The sequence below is a fragment of the Oncorhynchus mykiss genome, chromosome 17 (genome assembly GCF_013265735.2).
Source record: "Oncorhynchus mykiss isolate Arlee chromosome 17, USDA_OmykA_1.1, whole genome shotgun sequence".
Classification (NCBI taxonomy): Eukaryota; Metazoa; Chordata; class Actinopteri; order Salmoniformes; family Salmonidae; genus Oncorhynchus; species Oncorhynchus mykiss.
In genome coordinates, this window is record NC_048581.1 from 88,118,252 (window position 1) to 88,138,345 (window position 20,094).

At 43.2% G+C, this 20,094-nt stretch overlaps 1 protein-coding gene across 1 annotated transcript in view; it reads left to right on the top strand.

The window, feature by feature from the left end:
- Nucleotides 1–20,094, top strand: part of LOC110494816 (ceramide synthase 5) — a 53,841-nt gene that overhangs the window by 28,618 nt on the left and 5,129 nt on the right. Inside the window, exons 7-9 of the mRNA XM_036950921.1 lie at nucleotides 5,902–6,030; nucleotides 6,476–6,582; nucleotides 16,853–17,009. Coding sequence (XP_036806816.1) covers nucleotides 5,902–6,030; nucleotides 6,476–6,582; nucleotides 16,853–17,009 — 393 coding nt within the window. The remainder of the gene's footprint in view (nucleotides 1–5,901; nucleotides 6,031–6,475; nucleotides 6,583–16,852; nucleotides 17,010–20,094) is intronic.

A 20,094-nucleotide genomic window follows, 5' to 3' on the forward strand; every position in this document is an offset into this window, starting at 1 on the left:
AGTATAGGAATGTCCTTGACTCCACTGGTTTAGAGCAGTATAGCATGGCTCATTGTGAAAGGTCACATGGGTTCTGCTCAGAAATGCTGTTTGTTTCCATGGTTCCAGCACAAGGGGACAGGATTTACAGTCATGTGATAGCAGGATAGAATATCCCGGTCCTTAATAGAATTATTGAGATTCCTTTCATGGGTTCCAAGGTAGAGTTGGAGTTTGTAAAACCTGAGATAAAGATTTTTTTTTCAAAGCGGGCCATTGTTTTTTGGTATGCTCGAGTATAGACGAATCGGGAGGAGTTCTAGAAACCAAACAGTCGCTCTCTGTTTCTCAGCCTTATTGAATGATCTCAGTAATTCTTTGCCTTTGATGTGCTCAGAAAAGGAAGCAGTCGTTTTCAATTTAACCAGGAAGTGCCAGATACATTTCACTCATATCATCCTGCCTTGGGCAAGAAATTGTATCCATTTTATGGACCAAACATAAATTGCCCCTATGTAGACTGGTAGGGTATGTAAATTGCCCCTATGTAACTGTCAGTTTGTGTGGTCATTGTAACTGTCAGTTTGTCTGGTCATTATAACTGTCAGTTTGTCTGGTCATTGTAACTGTCAGTTTGTCTGGTCGTTGTAACTGTCAGTTTGTCTGGTCATTATAACTGTAATGTGATAACGTAATAATGTGTCTTACTGTTACTGTAGTAGAGTAGATAATGTGTCTTACTGTAGTAGAGTAGATAATGTCTTACTGTAGTAGAGTAGATAATGTATCTTACTATAGTAGAGTAGATAATGTGTCTTACTGTTACTGTAGTAGAGTAGATAATGTGTCTTACTGTTACTGTAGTAGAGTAGATAATGTGTCTTACTTTTACTGTAGTAGGGTAGATAATGTGTCTTATTGTTACTGTAGTAGAGTAGATAATGTGTCTTATTGTTACTGTAGTAGAGTAGATAATGTGTCTTACTGTTACTGTAGTAGGGTAGATAATGTCTTACTGTTACTGTAGTAGAGTAGATAATGTGTCTTACTGTAGTAGAGTAGATAATGCGTCTTATTGTTACTGTAGTAGAGTAGATAATGTGTCTTACTGTTACTGTAGTAGGGTAGATAATGTCTTACTGTTACTGTAGCAGAGTAGATAATGTGTCTTACTGTAGTAGAGTACATCATGTGTCTTACTGTTACTGTAGTAGAGTAGATAATGTGTCTTACTGTTACTGTAGTAGAGTAGATAATGTGTCTTACTGTTACTGTAGTAGGGTAGATAATGTGTCTTACTGTAGTAGAGTAGATAATGTGTCTTACTGTAGTAGAGTAGATAATGTGTCTTACTGTTACTGTAGTAGAGTAGATAATGTGTCTTACTGTTACTGTAGTAGAGTAGATAATGTCTTACTGTTACTGTAGTAGAGTAGATAATGTCTTACTGTTACTGTAGTAGAGTAGATAATGTGTCTTACTGTTACTGTAGTAGGGTAGATAATGTGTCTTACTGTTACTGTAGTAGGGTAAATAATGTCTTACTGTTACTGTAGTAGAGTAGATAATGTCTTACTGTTACTGTAGTAGAGTAGATAATGTGTCTTACTGTTACTGTAGTAGGGTAGATAATGTGTCTTACTGTTACTGTAGTAGGGTAAATAATGTCTTACTGTTACTGTAGTAGAGTAGATAATGTCTTACTGTTACTGTAGTAGAGTAGATAATGTGTCTTACTGTTACTGTAGTAGAGTAGATAATGTGTCTTACTGTTACTGTAGTAGGGTAGATAATGTCTTACTGTTACTGTAGTAGAGTAGATAATGTGTCTTACTGTAGTAGAGTAGATAATGTGTCTTATTGTTACTGTAGTAGAGTAGATAATGTGTCTTACTGTAGTAGAGTAGATAATGTGTCTTACTGTAGTAGAGTAGATAATGTGTCTTATTGTTACTGTAGTAGAGTAGATAATGTGTCTTACTGTTACTGTAGTAGGGTAGATAATGTCTTACTGTTACTGTAGTAGAGTAGATAATGTCTTATTGTTACTGTAGTAGAGTAGATAATGTGTCTTACTGTAGTAGAGTAGATAATGTGTCTTACTGTAGTAGAGTAGATAATGTGTCTTATTGTTACTGTAGTAGAGTAGATAATGTGTCTTACTGTTACTGTAGTAGAGTAGATAATGTGTCTTATTGTTACTGTAGTAGAGTAGATAATGTGTCTTACTGTAGTAGAGTACATCATGTGTCTTACTGTTACTATAGTAGAGTAGATAATGTGTCTTACTGTTACTGTAGTAGAGTAGATAATGTGTCTTACTGTTACTGTAGTAGAGTAGATAATGTGTCTTACTGTTACTGTAGTAGAGTAGATAATGTCTTACTGTTACTGTAGTAGAGTAGATAATGTGTCTTACTGTTACTGTAGTAGAGTAGATAATGTGTCTTATTGTTACTGTAGTAGAGTAGATAATGTGTCTTACTGTAGTAGAGTACATCATGTGTCTTACTGTTACTGTAGTAGAGTAGATAATGTGTCTTACTTTTACTGTAGTAGGGTAGATAATGTCTTACTGTTACTGTAGCAGAGTAGATAATGTGTCTTACTGTAGTAGAGTACATCATGTGTCTTACTGTTACTGTAGTAGAGTAGATAATGTGTCTTACTGTTACTGTAGTAGAGTACATCATGTGTCTTACTGTTACTGTAGTAGAGTAGATAATGTGTCTTACTGTTACTGTATTAGAGTAGATAATGTGTCTTACTGTTACTGTAGTAGGGTAGATAATGTGTCTTACTGTAGTAGAGTAGATAATGTGTCTTACTGTAGTAGAGTAGATAATGTGTCTTACTGTTACTGTAGTAGAGTAGATAATGTGTCTTACTGTTACTGTAGTAGAGTAGATAATGTCTTACTGTTACTGTAGTAGAGTAGATAATGTGTCTTACTGTTACTGTAGTAGAGTAGATAATGTGTCTTACTGTTACTGTAGTAGAGTAGATAATGTCTTACTGTTACTGTATTAGGGTAGATAATGTGTCTTACTGTTACTGTAGTAGGGTAAATAATGTCTTACTGTTACTGTAGTAGAGTAGATAATGTCTTACTGTTACTGTAGTAGAGTAGATAATGTGTCTTACTGTTACTGTAGTAGGGTAGATAATGTGTCTTACTGTTACTGTAGTAGGGTAAATAATGTCTTACTGTTACTGTAGTAGAGTAGATAATGTCTTACTGTTACTGTAGTAGAGTAGATAATGTGTCTTACTGTTACTGTAGTAGAGTAGGTAATGTGTCTTACTGTTACTGTAGTAGGGTAGATAATGTCTTACTGTTACTGTAGTAGAATAGATAATGTGTCTTACTGTAGTAGAGTAGATAATGTGTCTTATTGTTACTGTAGTAGAGTAGATAATGTGTCTTACTGTAGTAGAGTAGATAATGTGTCTTACTGTAGTAGAGTAGATAATGTGTCTTATTGTTACTGTAGTAGAGTAGATAATGTGTCTTACTGTTACTGTAGTAGGGTAGATAATGTCTTACTGTTACTGTAGTAGAGTAGATAATGTGTCTTATTGTTACTGTAGTAGAGTAGATAATGTGTCTTACTGTAGTAGAGTAGATAATGTGTCTTACTGTAGTAGAGTAGATAATGTGTCTTATTGTTACTGTAGTAGAGTAGATAATGTGTCTTACTGTTACTGTAGTAGAGTAGATAATGTGTCTTATTGTTACTGTAGTAGAGTAGATAATGTGTCTTACTGTAGTAGAGTACATCATGTGTCTTACTGTTACTATAGTAGAGTAGATAATGTGTCTTACTGTTACTGTAGTAGAGTAGATAATGTGTCTTACTGTTACTGTAGTAGAGTAGATAATGTGTCTTACTGTAGTAGAGTACATCATGTGTCTTACTGTTACTATAGTAGAGGAGATAATGTGTCTTTTACTGTAGTAGGGTAGATAATGTCTTACTGTAGCAGAGTAGATAATGTGTCTTACTGTAGTAGAGTACATCATGTGTCTTACTGTTACTGTAGTAGAGTAGATAATGTGTCTTACTGTTACTGTAGTAGAGTACATCATGTGTCTTACTGTTACTGTAGTATAGTAGATAATGTGTCTTACTGTTACTGTAGTAGAGTAGATAATGTCTTACTGTTACTGTAGTAGAGTAGATAATGTCTTACTGTTACTGTAGTAGAGTAGATAATGTGTCTTACTGTTACTGTAGTAGGGTAGATAATGTGTCTTACTGTTACTGTAGTAGGGTAAATAATGTCTTACTGTTACTGTAGTAGAGTAGATAATGTCTTACTGTTACTGTAGTAGAGTAGATAATGTGTCTTACTGTTACTGTAGTAGGGTAGATAATGTGTCTTACTGTTACTGTAGTAGGGTAGATCATGTCTTACTGTTACTGTAGTAGGGTAGATAATGTCTTACTGTTACTGTAGTAGAGTAGATAATGTGTATTACTGTTACTGTAATAGGGTAGATAATGTCTACTGTTACTGTAGTAGGGTAGATAATGTGTCTTACTGTAGTATAGTAGATAATGTGTCTTACTGTTACTGTAGTAGGGTAGATAATGTCTACTGTTACTGTAGTAGAGTAGATAATGTGTCTTACTGTAGTAGGGTAGATAATGTCTTACTGTTACTGTAGTAGAGTAGATCATGTCTTACTGTCACTGTAGTAGGGGAGATAATGTCTTACTGTTACTGTAGTAGAGTAGATAATGTCTTACTGTTACTGTAGTAGGGGAGATAATGTCTTACTGTTACTGTAGTAGGGTATATAATGTGTCTTACTGTTACTGTAGTAGGGTAGATAATGTCTTACTGTTACTGTAGTAGGGTAGATAATGTCTTATTGTTACTGTAGTAGAGTAGGTAATGTGTCTTACTGTGGTAGGGTAGATAATGTCTTACTGTTACTGTAGTAGGGGAGATAATGTCTTACTGTTACTGTAGTAGGGTAGATAATGTGTCTTACTGTAGTAGAGTAGATAATGTGTCTTACTGTAGTAGAGTAGATAATGTGTCTTACTATAGTAGAGTAGATAATGTGTCTTACTGTTACTGTAGTAGGGTAGATAATGTCTTACTGTTACTGTAGTAGAGTAGATAATGTCTTACTGTTACTGTAGTAGAGTAGATAATGTCTTACTGTTACTGTAGTAGGGGAGATAATGTCTTACTGTTACTGTAGTAGGGTAGATAATGTCTTACTGTTACTGTAGTAGGGGAGATAATGTGTCTTACTGTTACTGTAGTAGAGTAGATAATGTGAGGTTACACAACTCCTAGTTTCCCCTACAAAGGAACGAACACTCACATACATCGAAAGGAGAGTAGTCTCCAGATGCCACACTTCAAAGTCTTCCTTTTCGCTCGGTTATTGATTTTCACATCGAACGTGAGAAAACAACTGTAAATCGAGGAGGAGATAAATGAGGAAGTCATAAAGGTTATTGAGCAGAGTTACTGTATGGAGCTGCTGTAAATGAAATCTGCCCTTACCAACGCAACAAATAAATTACATTTATTTTCAAATCAAATTTATTTATATAGCCCTTCGTACATCAGCTGATATCTTAAAGTTCTGTACAGAAACCCAGCCTAAAACCCCAAACAGCAAGCAATGCAGGTGTAGAAGCACGGTGGCTAGGAAAAACTCCCTAGAAAGGCCAAAACCTAGGAAGAAACCTAGAGAGGAACCAGGCTATGAGGGGTGGCCAGTCCTCTTCTGGCTGTGCCGGGTGGAGATTATAACAGAACATGGCCAAGATGTTCAAATGTTCTTAGATGACCAACAATGGTCAAATAATCAAATAAATGCATATCTGTATACAATATCTGTGATTATATATGAAAACAAACCCAACCTTCTCGTGGTTCCTTGTTGAATTGCAGGACTTCCCCATCATGTTCATTCATCACCTAGCAACAGTGAGCCTGATCAGTTTTTCCTACGCTAACAACATGCTACGTGTCGGGAGCCTGGTGATGTGTGTCCACGACGCATCAGACTTCCTGCTGGAGGTGAGTGTGGACACACACACACACACACACACACACACACACACACACAGGAATACATTCTCAGTGATATTCTAGTGTAGATATTGGAATATATGTAACCGATGTGAAACGGCTAGCTTAGTTAGCGGTGGTGCACGCGAATAGCGTTTCAATCGGTGACGTCACTTGCTCTGAGACCTTGAAGTAGGGGTTCCCCCTTTGCTCTGCAAGGGCCGCGGCTTTTGTGGAGCGATGGGTAACGACGCTTCGAGGGGTGACTGTTGTTGATGTGTGCAGAGGGTCCCTGGTTCGCGCCCCGGGTATGGGCGAGGGGAGACGGTCTAAAGTTATACTGTTACACATACATCAAAGCACAGTACATGTATTCTATGAAGAAGGAACTTGTAGAACATGAGGAACGTACAATATAACAGTATATCAATGTTTACCTTCTCTCCTTCTTCAGGCAGCCAAACTGACCAACTACGCCAAGTACCAGCGCCTGTGTGACTTCCTGTTCGTTCTGTTTGCTGTAGTCTTCTTCATCACAAGGCTTGTCCTCTACCCTCTATGGTTAGTGACTGTATGGTTACACTGGGGTGTCCTCTACCCTCTATGGTTAGTGACTGTATGGTTACACTGGGGTGTCCTCTACCCTCTATGGTTAGTGACTGTATGGTGTCCTCTACCCTCTATGGTTAGTGACTGTATGGTTACACTGGGGTGTCCTCTACCCTCTATGGTTAGTGACTGTATGGTTACACTGGGGTGTCCTCTACCCTCTATGGTTAGTGACTGTATGGTTACACTGGGGTGTCCTCTACCCTCTATGGTTAGTGACTGTATGGTGTCCTCTACCCTCTATGGTTAGTGACTGTATGGTGTCCTCTACCCTCTATGGTTAATGACTGTATTGTGTCCTCTACCCTCTATGGTTAGTGACTGTATGGTGTCCTCTACCCTCTATGGTTAGTGACTGTATGGTGTCCTCTACCCTCTATGGTTAGTGACTGTATGGTGTCCTCTACCCTCTATGGTTAGTGACTGTATGGTGTCCTCTACCCTCTATGGTTAGTGACTGTATGGTGTCCTCTACCCTCTATGGTTAGTGACTGTATGGTGTCCTCTACCCTCTATGGTTAGTGACTGTATGGTTACACTGGGGTGTCCTCTACCCTCTATGGTTAGTGACTGTATGGGTGTCCTCTACCCTCTATGGTTAGTGACTGTATGGTTACACTGGGGTGTCCTCTACCCTCTATGGTTAGTGACTGTATGGGTGTCCTCTACCCTCTATGGTTAGTGACTGTATGGGTGTCCTCTACCCTCTACGGTTAGTGACTGTATGGTGTCCTCTACCCTCTATGGTTAGTGACTGTATGGTGTCCTCTACCCTCTATGGTTAGTGACTGTATGGTGTCCTCTACCGTCTATGGTTAGTGACTGTGTGGTTACACTGGGGTGTCCTCTACCCTCTATGGTTAGTGACTGTATGGTTACACTGGGGTGTCCTCTACCCTCTATGGTTAGTGACTGTATGGTTACACTGGGGTGTCCTCTACCCTCTATGGTTAGTGACTGTATGGGTGTCCTCTACCCTCTATGGTTAGTGACTGTATGGGTGTCCTCTACCCTCTATGGTTAGTGACTGTATGGTGTCCTCTACCCTCTATGGTTAGTGACTGTATGGTTACACTGGGGTGTCCTCTACCCTCTATGGTTAGTGACTGTATGGTGTCCTCTACCCTCTATGGTTAGTGACTGTATGGTGTCCTCTACCCTCTATGGTTAGTGACTGTATGGTGTCCTCTACCCTCTATGGTTAGTGACTGTATGGTGTCCTCTACCCTCTATGGTTAGTGACTGTATGGTTGTCCTCTACACTGGGGTGTCCTCTACCCTCTATGGTTAGTGACTGTATGGGTGTCCTCTACCCTCTATGGTTAGTGACTGTATGGTTACACTGGGGTGTCCTCTACCCTCTATGGTTAGTGACTGTATGGTGTCCTCTACCCTCTATGGTTAGTGACTGTGTGGTTACACTGGGGTGTCCTCTACCCTCTATGGTTAGTGACTGTATGGTTACACTGGGGTGTCCTCTACCCTCTATGGTTAGTGACTGTATGGTGTCCTCTACCCTCTATGGTTAGTGACTGTATGGTGTCCTCTACCCTCTATGGTTAGTGACTGTATGGGTGTCCTCTACCCTCTATGGTTAGTGACTGTATGGTGTCCTCTACCCTCTATGGTTAGTGACTGTATGGTGTCCTCTACCCTCTATGGTTAGTGACTGTATGGTGTCCTCTACCCTCTATGGTTAGTGACTGTATGGTGTCCTCTACCCTCTATGGTTAGTGACTGTATGGTGTCCTCTACCCTCTATGGTTAGTGACTGTATGGTTACACTGGGGTGTCCTCTACCCTCTATGGTTAGTGTCTGTATGGGTGTCCTCTACCCTCTATGGTTAGTGACTGTATGGTTACACTGGGGTGTCCTCTACCCTCTATGGTTAGTGACTGTATGGTGTCCTCTACCCTCTATGGTTAGTGACTGTATGGTTACACTGGGGTGTCCTCTACCCTCTATGGTTAGTGACTGTATGGGTGTCCTCTACCCTCTATGGTTAGTAACTGTATGGTTACACTGGGGTGTCCTCTACCCTCTATGGTTAGTGACTGTATGGTGTCCTCTACCCTCTATGGTTAGTGACTGTATGGGTGTCCTCTACCCTCTATGGTTAGTGACTGTATGGTGTCCTCTACCCTCTATGGTTAGTGACTGTATGGTGTCCTCTACCCTCTATGGTTAGTGACTGTATGGTGTCCTCTACCCTCTATGGTTAGTGACTGTATGGTGTCCTCTACCCTCTATGGTTAGTGACTGTATGGTGTCCTCTACCCTCTATGGTTAGTGACTGTATGGTTACACTGGGGTGTCCTCTACCCTCTATGGTTAGTGACTGTATGGTGTCCTCTACCCTCTATGGTTAGTGACTGTATGGTTACACTGGGGTGTCCTCTACCCTCTATGGTTAGTGACTGTATGGTGTCCTCTACCCTCTATGGTTAGTGACTGTATGGTTACACTGGGGTGTCCTCTACCCTCTATGGTTAGTGACTGTATGGGTGTCCTCTACCCTCCATGGTTAGTGACTGTATGGTTACACTGGGGTGTCCTCTACCCTCTATGGTTAGTGACTGTATGGTGTCCTCTACCCTCTATGGTTAGTGACTGTATGGTGTCCTCTACCCTCTATGGTTAGTGACTGTATGGGTGTCCTCTACCCTCTATGGTTAGTGACTGTATGGTTACACTGGGGTGTCCTCTACCCTCTATGGTTAGTGACTGTATGGTTACACTGGGGTGTCCTCTACCCTCTATGGTTAGTGACTGTATGGTTACACTGGGGTGTCCTCTACCCTCTATGGTTAGTGACTGTGTGGTGTCCTCTACCCTCTATGGTTAGTGACTGTATGGTTACACTGGGGTGTCCTCTACCCTCTATGGTTAGTGACTGTATGGTGTCCTCTACCCTCTATGGTTAGTGACTGTATGGTTACACTGGGGTGTCCTCTACCCTCTATGGTTAGTGACTGTATGGTTACACTGGGGTGTCCTCTACCCTCTATTGTTAGTGACTGTATGGTTACACTGGGGTGTCCTCTACCCTCTATGGTTAGTGACTGTATGGTTACACTGGGGTGTCCTCTACCCTCTATGGTTAGTGACTGTATGGTTACACTGGGGTGTCCTCTACCCTCTATGGTTAGTGACTGTATGGTTACACTGGGGTGTCCTCTACCCTCTATGGTTAGTGACTGTATGGTTACACTGGGGTGTCCTCTAGACTGGGGTGTCCTCTACCCTCTATGGTTAGTGACTGTGTGGTTACACTGGGGTGTCCTCTACCCTCTATGGTTAGTGACTGTATGGTTACACTGGGGTGTCCTCTACCCTCTATGGTTAGTGACTGTATGGGTGTCCTCTACCCTCTATGGTTAGTGACTGTATGGTTACACTGGGGTGTCCTCTACCCTCTATGGTTAGTGACTGTATGGTTACACTGGGGTGTCCTCTACCCTCTATGGTTAGTGACTGTATGGGTGTCCTCTACCCTCTATGGTTAGTGACTGTATGGTTACACTGGGGTGTCCTCTACCCTCTATGGTTAGTGACTGTATGGTTACACTGGGGTGTCCTCTACCCTCTATGGTTAGTGACTGTATGGTTACACTGGGGTGTCCTCTACCCTCTATGGTTAGTGACTGTATGGTGTCCTCTACCCTCTATGGTTAGTGACTGTGTGGTTACACTGGGGTGTCCTCTACCCTCTATGGTTAGTGACTGTATGGTGTCCTCTACCCTCTATGGTTAGTGACTGTATGGTTACACTGGGGTGTCCTCTACCCTCTATGGTTAGTGACTGTATGGTTACACTGGGGTGTCCTCTACCCTCTATGGTTAGTGACTGTATGGTTACACTGGGGTGTCCTCTAGACTGTATGGTGTCCTCTACACTGGGGTGTCCTCTAGACTGGGGTGTCCTCTACCCTCTATGGTTAGTGACTGTATGGTTACACTGGGGTGTCCTCTACCCTCTATGGTTAGTGACTGTATGGTTACACTGGGGTGTCCTCTACCCTCTATGGTTAGTGACTGTATGGTTACACTGGGGTGTCCTCTAGACTGTATGGTGTCCTCTACACTGGGGTGTCCTCTAGAATGTATGGTGTCCTCTACACTGGGGTGTCCTCTAGACTGGGGTGTCCTCTACCCTCTATGGTTAGTGACTGTATGGTTACACTGGGGTGTCCTCTACCCTCTATGGTTAGTGACTGTATGGTTACACTGGGGTGTCCTCTACCCTCTATGGTTAGTGACTGTATGGTTACACTGGGGTGTCCTCTTCCCTCTATGGTTAGTGACTGTATGGTTACACTGGGGTGTCCTCTACCCTCTATGGTTAGTGACTGTATGGTTACACTGGGGTGTCCTCTACCCTCTATGGTTAGTGACTGTATGGTTACACTGGGGTGTCCTCTACCCTCTATGGTTAGTGACTGTATGGTTACACTGGGGTGTCCTCTAGACTGTATGGTTAGTGACTGTATGGTTACACTGGGGTGTCCTCTACACTGTATGGTGTCCTCTAGACTGGGGTGTCCTCTACCCTCTATGGTTAGTGACTGTATGGTTACACTGGGGTGTCCTCTACACTGGGGTGTCCTCTACCCTCTATGGTTAGTGACTGTATGGTTACACTGGGGTGTCCTCTACACTGGGGTATCCTCTACCCTCTGTGGTTAGTGACTGTATGGTTACACTGGGGTGTCCTCTACACTGTATGGTGTCCTCTAGACTGGGGTGTCCTCTACCCTCTATGGTTAGTGACTGTATGGTTACACTGGGGTGTCCTCTAGACTGGGGTGTCTTCTACCCTCTATGGTTAGTGACTGTATGGTTACACTGGGGTGTCCTCTACCCTCTATGGTTAGTGACTGTATGGTTACACTGGGGTGTCCTCTAGACTGGGGTGTCCTCTACCCTCTATGGTTAGTGACTGTATGGTTACACTGGGGTGTCCTCTAGACTGGGGTGTCCTCTACCCTCTATGGTTAGTGACTGTATGGTTACACTGGGGTGTCCTCTACCCTCTATGGTTAGTGACTGTATGGTTACACTGGGTGTCCTCTACCCTCTATGGTTAGTGACTGTATGGTTACACTGGGGTGTCCTCTACCCTCTATGGTTAGTGACTGTATGGTTACACTGGGGTGTCCTCTACCCTCTATGGTTAGTGACTGTATGGTTGTCTTCTACACTGGGGTGTCCTCTACCCTCTATGGTTAGTGACTGTATGGTTACACTGGGGTGTCCTCTACCCTCTATGGTTAGTGACTGTATGGTTACACTGGGGTGTCCTCTACCCTCTATGGTTAGTGACTGTATGGTTGTCTTCTACACTGGGGTGTCCTCTACCCTCTATGGTTAGTGACTGTATGGTGTCCTCTACCCTCTATGGTTAGTGACTGTATGGTGTCCTCTACCCTCTATGGTTAGTGACTGTATGGTGTCCTCTAGACTGTATGGGTGTCCTCTACCCTCTATGGTTAGTGACTGTATGGTGTCCTCTACACTGGGGTGTCCTCTACCCTCTATGGTTAGTGACTGTATGGTTACACTGGGGTGTCCTCTACACTGGGGTATCCTCTAGACTGTATGGTGTCCTCTAGACTGTATGGTGTCCTCTAGACTGTATGGTGTCTTCTAGACTGGGGTGTCATCTACACTGGGGTGTCCTCTAGACTGTATGGTGTCCTCTAGACTGTATGGTGTCCTCTAGACTGTATGGTGTCATCTACACTGGGGTGTCCTCTAGACTGTATGGTTGTCCTCTAGACTGGGGTGTCCTCTAGACTGTATGGTGTCCTCTAGACTGTATGGTGTCCTCTAGACTGTATGGTGTCTTCTAGACTGGGGTGTCCTCTACACTGGGGTGTCCTCTAGACTGTATGGTGTCCTCTAGACTGGGGTGTCCTCTAGACTGGGGTGTCCTCTAGACTGGGGTGTCCTCTAGACTGGGTTGTCCTCTAGACTGTATGGTGTCCTCTAGACTGGGGTGTCCTCTACACTGGGGTGTCCTCTAGACTGTATGGTGTCCTCTAGACTGTATGGTTGTCCTCTACACTGGGGTGTCCTCTAGACTGTATGGTTGTCCTCTACACTGGGGTGTCCTCTAGACTGTATGGTGTCCTCTAGACTGTATGGTTGTCCTCTACACTGGGGTGTCCTCTACACTGGGGTGTCCTCTAGACTGGGGTGTCCTCTACACTGGGTTGTCCTCTAGACTGTATGGTGTCCTCTAGACTGGGGTGTCCTCTACACTGTGGTGTCCTCTAGACTGGGGTGTATTCATTTGGAATCAAACGAAGTAAATGGGCCAAAACAGGAAGCCACTTAACTGAATTTGTCCAATAAGTAACTTTTGGTTTTGTTGGGAAACTTCTTTAGTTGAAAACATTTTGCTACAGTTTTCACTAACGAAACATCCCAGTTATCTGTCTACCTTCTTTCTGTGGTTAGTGTCTGTCTGTCTGTCGTCACAGCACCTTGTCTGTCTGTCTGTAGTCACAGCAGCCTGTCTGTCTGTCTGCCTGTCTGTCTGCCTGTCTGTCTGTCTGTCTGTAGTCACAGCAGCCTGTCTGTCTGCCTGCCTGTCTGTAGTCACAGCAGTCTGTCTGTCTGTCTGTCTGTCTGTCTGTCGTCACAGCAGCTTGTCTGTCTGTCTGTCTGTCGGTCTGTCTGTCTGTCTGTAGTCACAGCAGCCTGTCTGTCTGCCTGTCTGTCTGTCTGTCTGTCGTCACAGCAGCTTGTCTGTCTGTCTGTCTGTCTGTCTGTCTGTCTGTCTGTCTGTCTGTCTGTCTGTAGTCACAGCAGCCTGTCTGTCTGCCTGCCTGTCTGTAGTCACAGCAGTCTGTCTGTCTGTCTGTCTGTCTGTCTGTCTGTCTGTCTGTCTGTCTGTCTGTCTGTAGTCACAGCAGCGTGTTTGTCTGTCTGTCTGTCAGTCTGCCTGTCTGTCTGTAGTCACAGCAGCGTGTCTGTCTGTCTGTCTGCCTGCCTGCCTGCCTGTCTGTCAGGTCTCACTTGGGAAACAGGTCTTGTTCTGACCTCAATGAGACTTCCTGGTTAAGTAAAGGTTAAATAACATTCAGCAGAGCTACCTAACCTCTGTGGTTAGTTATTGACACTACTCTAAGGGTGCATCCCTATCCACTATTCCAGAGCCCAAAGTGCCCCATGTCAACAATAGTGCACTACTTAGAGAACAGGGCACCATTTGGGACGCGCAACCATCTGTGATTTTAGTGTGGATGGAAGCAGCTCTACGGGACGACCGACAGTCGAGTGCCAGGTCTATGATGGGCAGTGGAGGTAACCTCCTGAGCTGCTATATCTAGCGTCCCAAATGACACCCTATTCCCTACGTAGTGCACTACTTTAGACCAGAGCCCTATGGAACCCTATTCCCTACGTAGTGCACTACTTTAGACCAGAGCCCTATGGAACCCTATTCCCTACGTAGTACACTACTTTAGACCAAAGCCCTATGGAACCCTATTCCATACATAGTACACTACTTTAGACCCTATTCCCTACGTAGTGCACTACTTTAGACCAAAGCCCTATGGAACCCTATTCCATACATAGTACACTACTTTAGACCCTATTCCCTACGTAGTGCACTACATTAGACCAGAGCCCTATGGCACCCTATTCCATACATACAGTGGGGCAAAAAAGTATTTAGTCAGCCACCAATTGTGCAAGTTCTCCCACTTAAAAAGATGAGAGAGGCCTGTAATTTTCATCATAGGTACACTTCAACTATGACAGACGAAATGAAAAAAATCCAGAAAATCACATTGTAGGATTTTTAATGAATTTATTTGCAAATTATGGTGGAAAATAAGTATTTGGTCAATAACAAAAGTTTATCTCAATACTTTGTTATATATCCTTTGTTGGCAATGACAGAGGTCAAACGTTTTCTGTAAGTCTTCACAAGGTTTTCACACACTGTTGCTGGTATTTTGGCCCATTCCTCCATGCAGATCTCCTCTAGAGCAGTGATGTTTTGGGGCTGTTACTGGGCAACACGGACTTTCAACTCCCTCCAAAGATTTTCTATGGGATTGAGATCTGGAGACTGGCTAAGCCACTCCAGGACCTTGGAATACCAGCAACAGTGTGTGAAAACCTTGTGAAGACTTACTTACAAAAGGCTTGGCTGCCTTTTGAGAAATACTGTATAAAAGTTCAACTGGGTACCACACGGCCAGGTCTCTGACCTCCTCCCTATAGGCTGTCTCGTTGTTTTCGGTGATCAGGCCGATCAGGCCTGTGTCATCGGCAAATTTAATGATGGTGTCGGAGTCGTGCCTGGCCATGCAGTCATGAGTGAGCAGGGAGTACAGGAGGGACTGAGCACGCACCCCTGAGGGGGCCCCTGTGTTGAGGATCGGCGTGGCAGATGTGTTGTTACCTACCCTTACCACCTAGGGGCAGCCCAGGATCCAGTTGCAGAGGGAGGTGTTTAGTCCCAGGGTCCTTTAGCTTAGTGATGAAATTTGAGGGCACTATGGTGTTGAACGCTGAGCTGCAGTCAATGAATAGCATTCTCACATAGGTGTTCCTTTTGTCCAGGTGTGAAAGGGCAGTGTGGGGTGCGATTGAGATGGTGGTGTTGTCGGCTAGTCTAGGTAGGAGAATTGTATTGTCCATCAATAAGGGAGCTTTTTGCGCTGCGTGTTCACTGCTCTTCACTGTTCCTTCATGTACCATGATGCACCTGGCCTCTTCTGCTTCCTATCAGCTATGTCCTATGTCCTATTTGTTATTGTGGATTCATATTGAAGATTGATGCAGCTTGGAATGCTTTGCTGTGTGGTGTTGGATTCTAAACTTTGAACATTGAGATATTAAAAGACATGATAGACCAGAATACAGAGTATATAAAGGAGTGAGATCTGTAGGAAAGACAGAGTGGCTGTGGAATGTACTGGGTGGACGGGAGGAGAGCACAGGATTGGTTTAGGGGGAGCGGATGGACATCTGTGGATTTAGGTGAAGGAGGGGTTGAGGTCAGGAGGTCAGGTCAGATCCCCTGAAGGGAGAAATAAGGTTTTATTATCCTATTACCCTCTTCCTGTGGAACCATAAGATGTAACGATTTGAGAGAAAGAGAAGTGTTTAAAGTGGCATATATATACTTGTGATGGTGAGAAATGTTTTTATTTTTTGTCTGTGTCGACCCTTTGGGAAGAATTAAACTCGGTTAAGCTTCTCTAGTGTCCGTGAGTTTTTTTATTCTGAAAACTAAGAACCTAACAGGTGTATAACAAAAAAAACACTCTACCCTCCCCCGTGTACAATAAAAAAAACACTCTACCCTCCCCCGTGTACAATAAAAAAACACTCTACCCTCCCCCGTGTACAATAAAAAAACACTCTACCCTCCCCCGTGTACAATAAAAAAACACTCTACCCTCCCCCGTGTACAATAAAAAAACACTCTACCCTCCCCCGTGTACAATAAAAAACACTCTACCCTCCCCCGTGTACAATACAAAAAAACACTCTACCCTCCCCCGTGTACAATAAAAAACACTCTACCCTCCCCCGTGTACAATAAAAAAACACTCTACCCTCCCCCGTGTACAATAAAAAAACACTCTACCCTCCCCCGTGTACAATAAAAAACACTCTACCCTCCCCCGTGTACAATAAAAAACACTCTACCCTCCCCCGTGTACAATAAAAAAACACTCTACCCTCCCCCGTGTACAATAAAAAAACACTCTACCCTCCCCCGTGTACAATAAAAAAACACTCTCCTATTTTCACCCCCGCCCCCATACATGTCTAACTGTCCCTAAGGGCTGTAATGGATACCAAGGTAGGGCATAAGGACTGAGGTACATGTTGCCTGACAACGGCCTATCTGTCTGAGTCTGTCTCACTACTGCACTGCAGGCCTCACAGCTCTACTTTATTAGAGAAATTACACCAAGAAAAAAATGTATTTAATTATGTAGTCTTCTTGGATGAATGGCAACTACTAAATGTTTTTAGTGAGCTGGTTGTTGGGAGAGTACAGTCTCAGCAGGGGAAGGCAGGTCTCAGAAAAGTCCAACTGGTTTTCCCATACGGAGAAATTACTGTGTGGTTGCATGCATGTGCATTTTGCGCTTACCATTCGTGTGTGTGTGTGTGTGTGTGTGTACTGACATACTTTCCATACACATATGAATTCATGGTGTGATCCTTCCTGTGTTGTTCCAGGATCCTGAACACAACATTGTTTGAGAGCTGGGAGATGATTGGTCCCTACCCTTCCTGGTGGCTCTTCAACTCCCTACTGCTGGTGCTACAGGTGCTGCACGTCATCTGGTCCTACCTCATAGCCGGGATCGCCTACAAGGCCTTGGTCCGAGGAAAGGTGGGTGGGCTGTGAATGTACAGCTCTGACTCTGACTTTTTTCCACATTTTGTTACATTACAGCCTTGTTCTAGAATGGATTAAATTGTTTCCCCCCCCTTCTCCACACACAATAACCCCATAATGACAAAGCAAAAAAAAATACAACTGAAATATCACATTTACATTCGCACCCTTTACTCAGTACTTTGTTGAAGCACGGTGATTACAGCATTGAGTCTTCTTGGGTATGACGCTACCAGCTTGGCACACCTGTATTTGGGGAGTTTTTCACATTCTTCTCTGCAGATCCTCTCAAGCTCTGTCAGGTTGGATGGGGAGCGTCGCTGCACAGCTATTTTCAGGTCTCTCCAGAGATGTTCGATCGGGCCACTCAAGGACTTGTCCTGAAGCCACTCCTGCGTTGTCTTGGCTGTGTGCTTAGGGTCGTTGTCCTGTTGGAAGGTGAACCTTCGCCCCAGTCTGAGGTCCTGAGCGCTCTGGAGCAGGTTTTCATTAAGGATCTCTCTGTATTTTGCTCTGTTAACCTTTCCCTCGATCCTGACTACCACTGTGAAACATACCCAAGGCACGATGCTACCACCAACACGCTTCAACAGAGGGATAGTGCCTGGTTTCCTCTAGACATGACGCTTGGCATTCAGGACAAAGAGTTCAATCTTGGTTCATCAGACCAGCGAATCTTGTTTCTCATGGTCTGATTCTTTAGGTATCTTTTGGAAAACTCCAAGCGGGCTGTCGTCCATTTTAATGAGGAGTAGCTCCCGTCTCGCCACTCTAACAGATTGGTTAAGTGCTGCAGAGATGGTTGTCCTTCTGGAAGGTTCTCCCATCTCCGCAGAGGAACTCTAGAGCTCAGTCAGTGACCATCGGGTTCTTGGTCACCTCCCTGACCAAGGCCCTTCTTCCCCGACTGCTCAGTTTAGCCAGGCGGCCAGCTCGAGGAAGAGTCTTGGTGGTTCTAAACTTCTTCCATTTAAGAATGATGGAGGACACTGTGTTCTTGGGGACCTTTAATGCTGCAGAAATGTTTTCTTACCCTTCCCAAGATCGCTTTGTCATTATGGGTTATTGTGATGTCATTATGGGGTATTGTGATGTCATTATGGGGTATTGTGATGTCATTATGGGGTATTGTGATGTCATTATGGGGTATTGTGATGTCATTATGGGGTATTGTGTGTAGATTGGTGAGGAAAAAACATTTATTTCATCAATTTTAGAATAAGGCTGTAACGTAACAAAATGTGGAAAAGTTAAGGGGTCTGAATACTTTCCGAATGCCCTGTATTGGCCTATTACAGGTGAGATGTAGACAGTTGAGTGTGAGGTGTAACTATTAGGTACCTCATAGCTGGGATAACCTACCTAGTTAACATGGTCAGAGGAAAGGTGAGTGGGATTGATGTAGGACAGCTCTGACTCAAGGTTAGGGATTAAACTCTGCGTTCTAGTCAGTCTGTATGAGGACAAGGCCTGTATTCAGACAGCGTCTCAGAGTAGAAGTGCTGATCTAGGATCAGGTCCTTCCTGTCTACTTCATCTTATTGATTATGATCGAAAAGACAAATCGGATTCTATATCAGCAATGTTACTCTGAGAATGTTGTGAATACAGGGCCAGACTTGAGACATTCCATTATGTCAGACCTCAGGCTATAGTTATGACATTCCATTGTCAGACCTCAGGCTATAGTTATGACATTCCATTGTCAGACCTCAGGCTATAGTTATGACATTCCATTATGTCAGACCTCAGGCTATAGTTATGACATTCCATTGTCAGACCTCAGGCTATAGTTATGACATTCCATTATGTCAGACCTCAGTTAGTTATGACATTCCATTATGTCAGACCTCAGTTAGTTATGACATTCCATTATGTCAGACCTCAGGCTGTAGTTATGACATTCCATTATCAGACCTCAGGCTATAGTTATGACATTCCATTATGTCAGACCTCAGGCTATAGTTATGACATTCCATTATGTCAGACCTCAGGCTATAGTTATGACATTCCATTATGTCAGACCTCAGGCTATAGTTATGACATTCCATTATGTCAGACCTCAGGCTATAGTTATGACATTCCATTATGTCAGACCTCAGGCTGTAGTTATGACATTCCATTATGTCAGACCTCAGGCTATAGTTATGACATTCCATTATGTCAGACCTCGGGCTATAGTTATGACATTCCATTATCAGACCTCAGGCTATAGTTATGACATTCCATTATCAGACCTCAGGCTATAGTTATGACATTCCATTATGTCAGACCTCAGGCTATAGTTATGACATTCCATTATGTCAGACCTCAGGCTATAGTTATGACATTCCATTATGTCAGACCTCAGGCTATAGTTATGACATTCCATTATGTCAGACCTCAGGCTATAGTTATGACATTCCATTATGTCAGACCTCGGGCTATAGTTATGACATTCCATTATGTCAGACCTCAGGCTATAGTTATGACATTCCATTATGTCAGACCTCAGGCTATAGTTATGACATTCCATTATGTCAGACCTCAGGCTATAGTTATGACATTCCATTATGTCAGACCTCAGGCTATAGTTATGACATTCCATTATCAGACCTCAGGCTATAGTTATGACATTCCATTATGTCAGACCTCAGGCTATAGTTATGACATTCCATTATGTCAGACCTCAGGCTATAGTTATGACATTCCATTATGTCAGACCTCAGGCTATAGTTATGACATTCCATTATGTCAGACCTCAGGCTATAGTTAATGACATTCCATTATGTCAGATCTCAGGCTATAGTTAATGACATTCCATTATGTCAGACCTCGGGCTATAGTTAATGACATTCCATTATGTCAGATCTCAGGCTATAGTTATGACATTCCATTATGTCAGACCTCAGGCTATAGTTATGACATTCCATTCTGTCAGACCTCAGGCTATAGTTAATGACATTCCATTATGTCAGATCTCAGGCTATAGTTATGACATTCCATTATGTCAGACCTCAGGCTATAGTTAATGACATTCCATTATGTCAGATCTCAGGCTATAGTTATGACATTCCATTATGTCAGACCTCAGGCTATA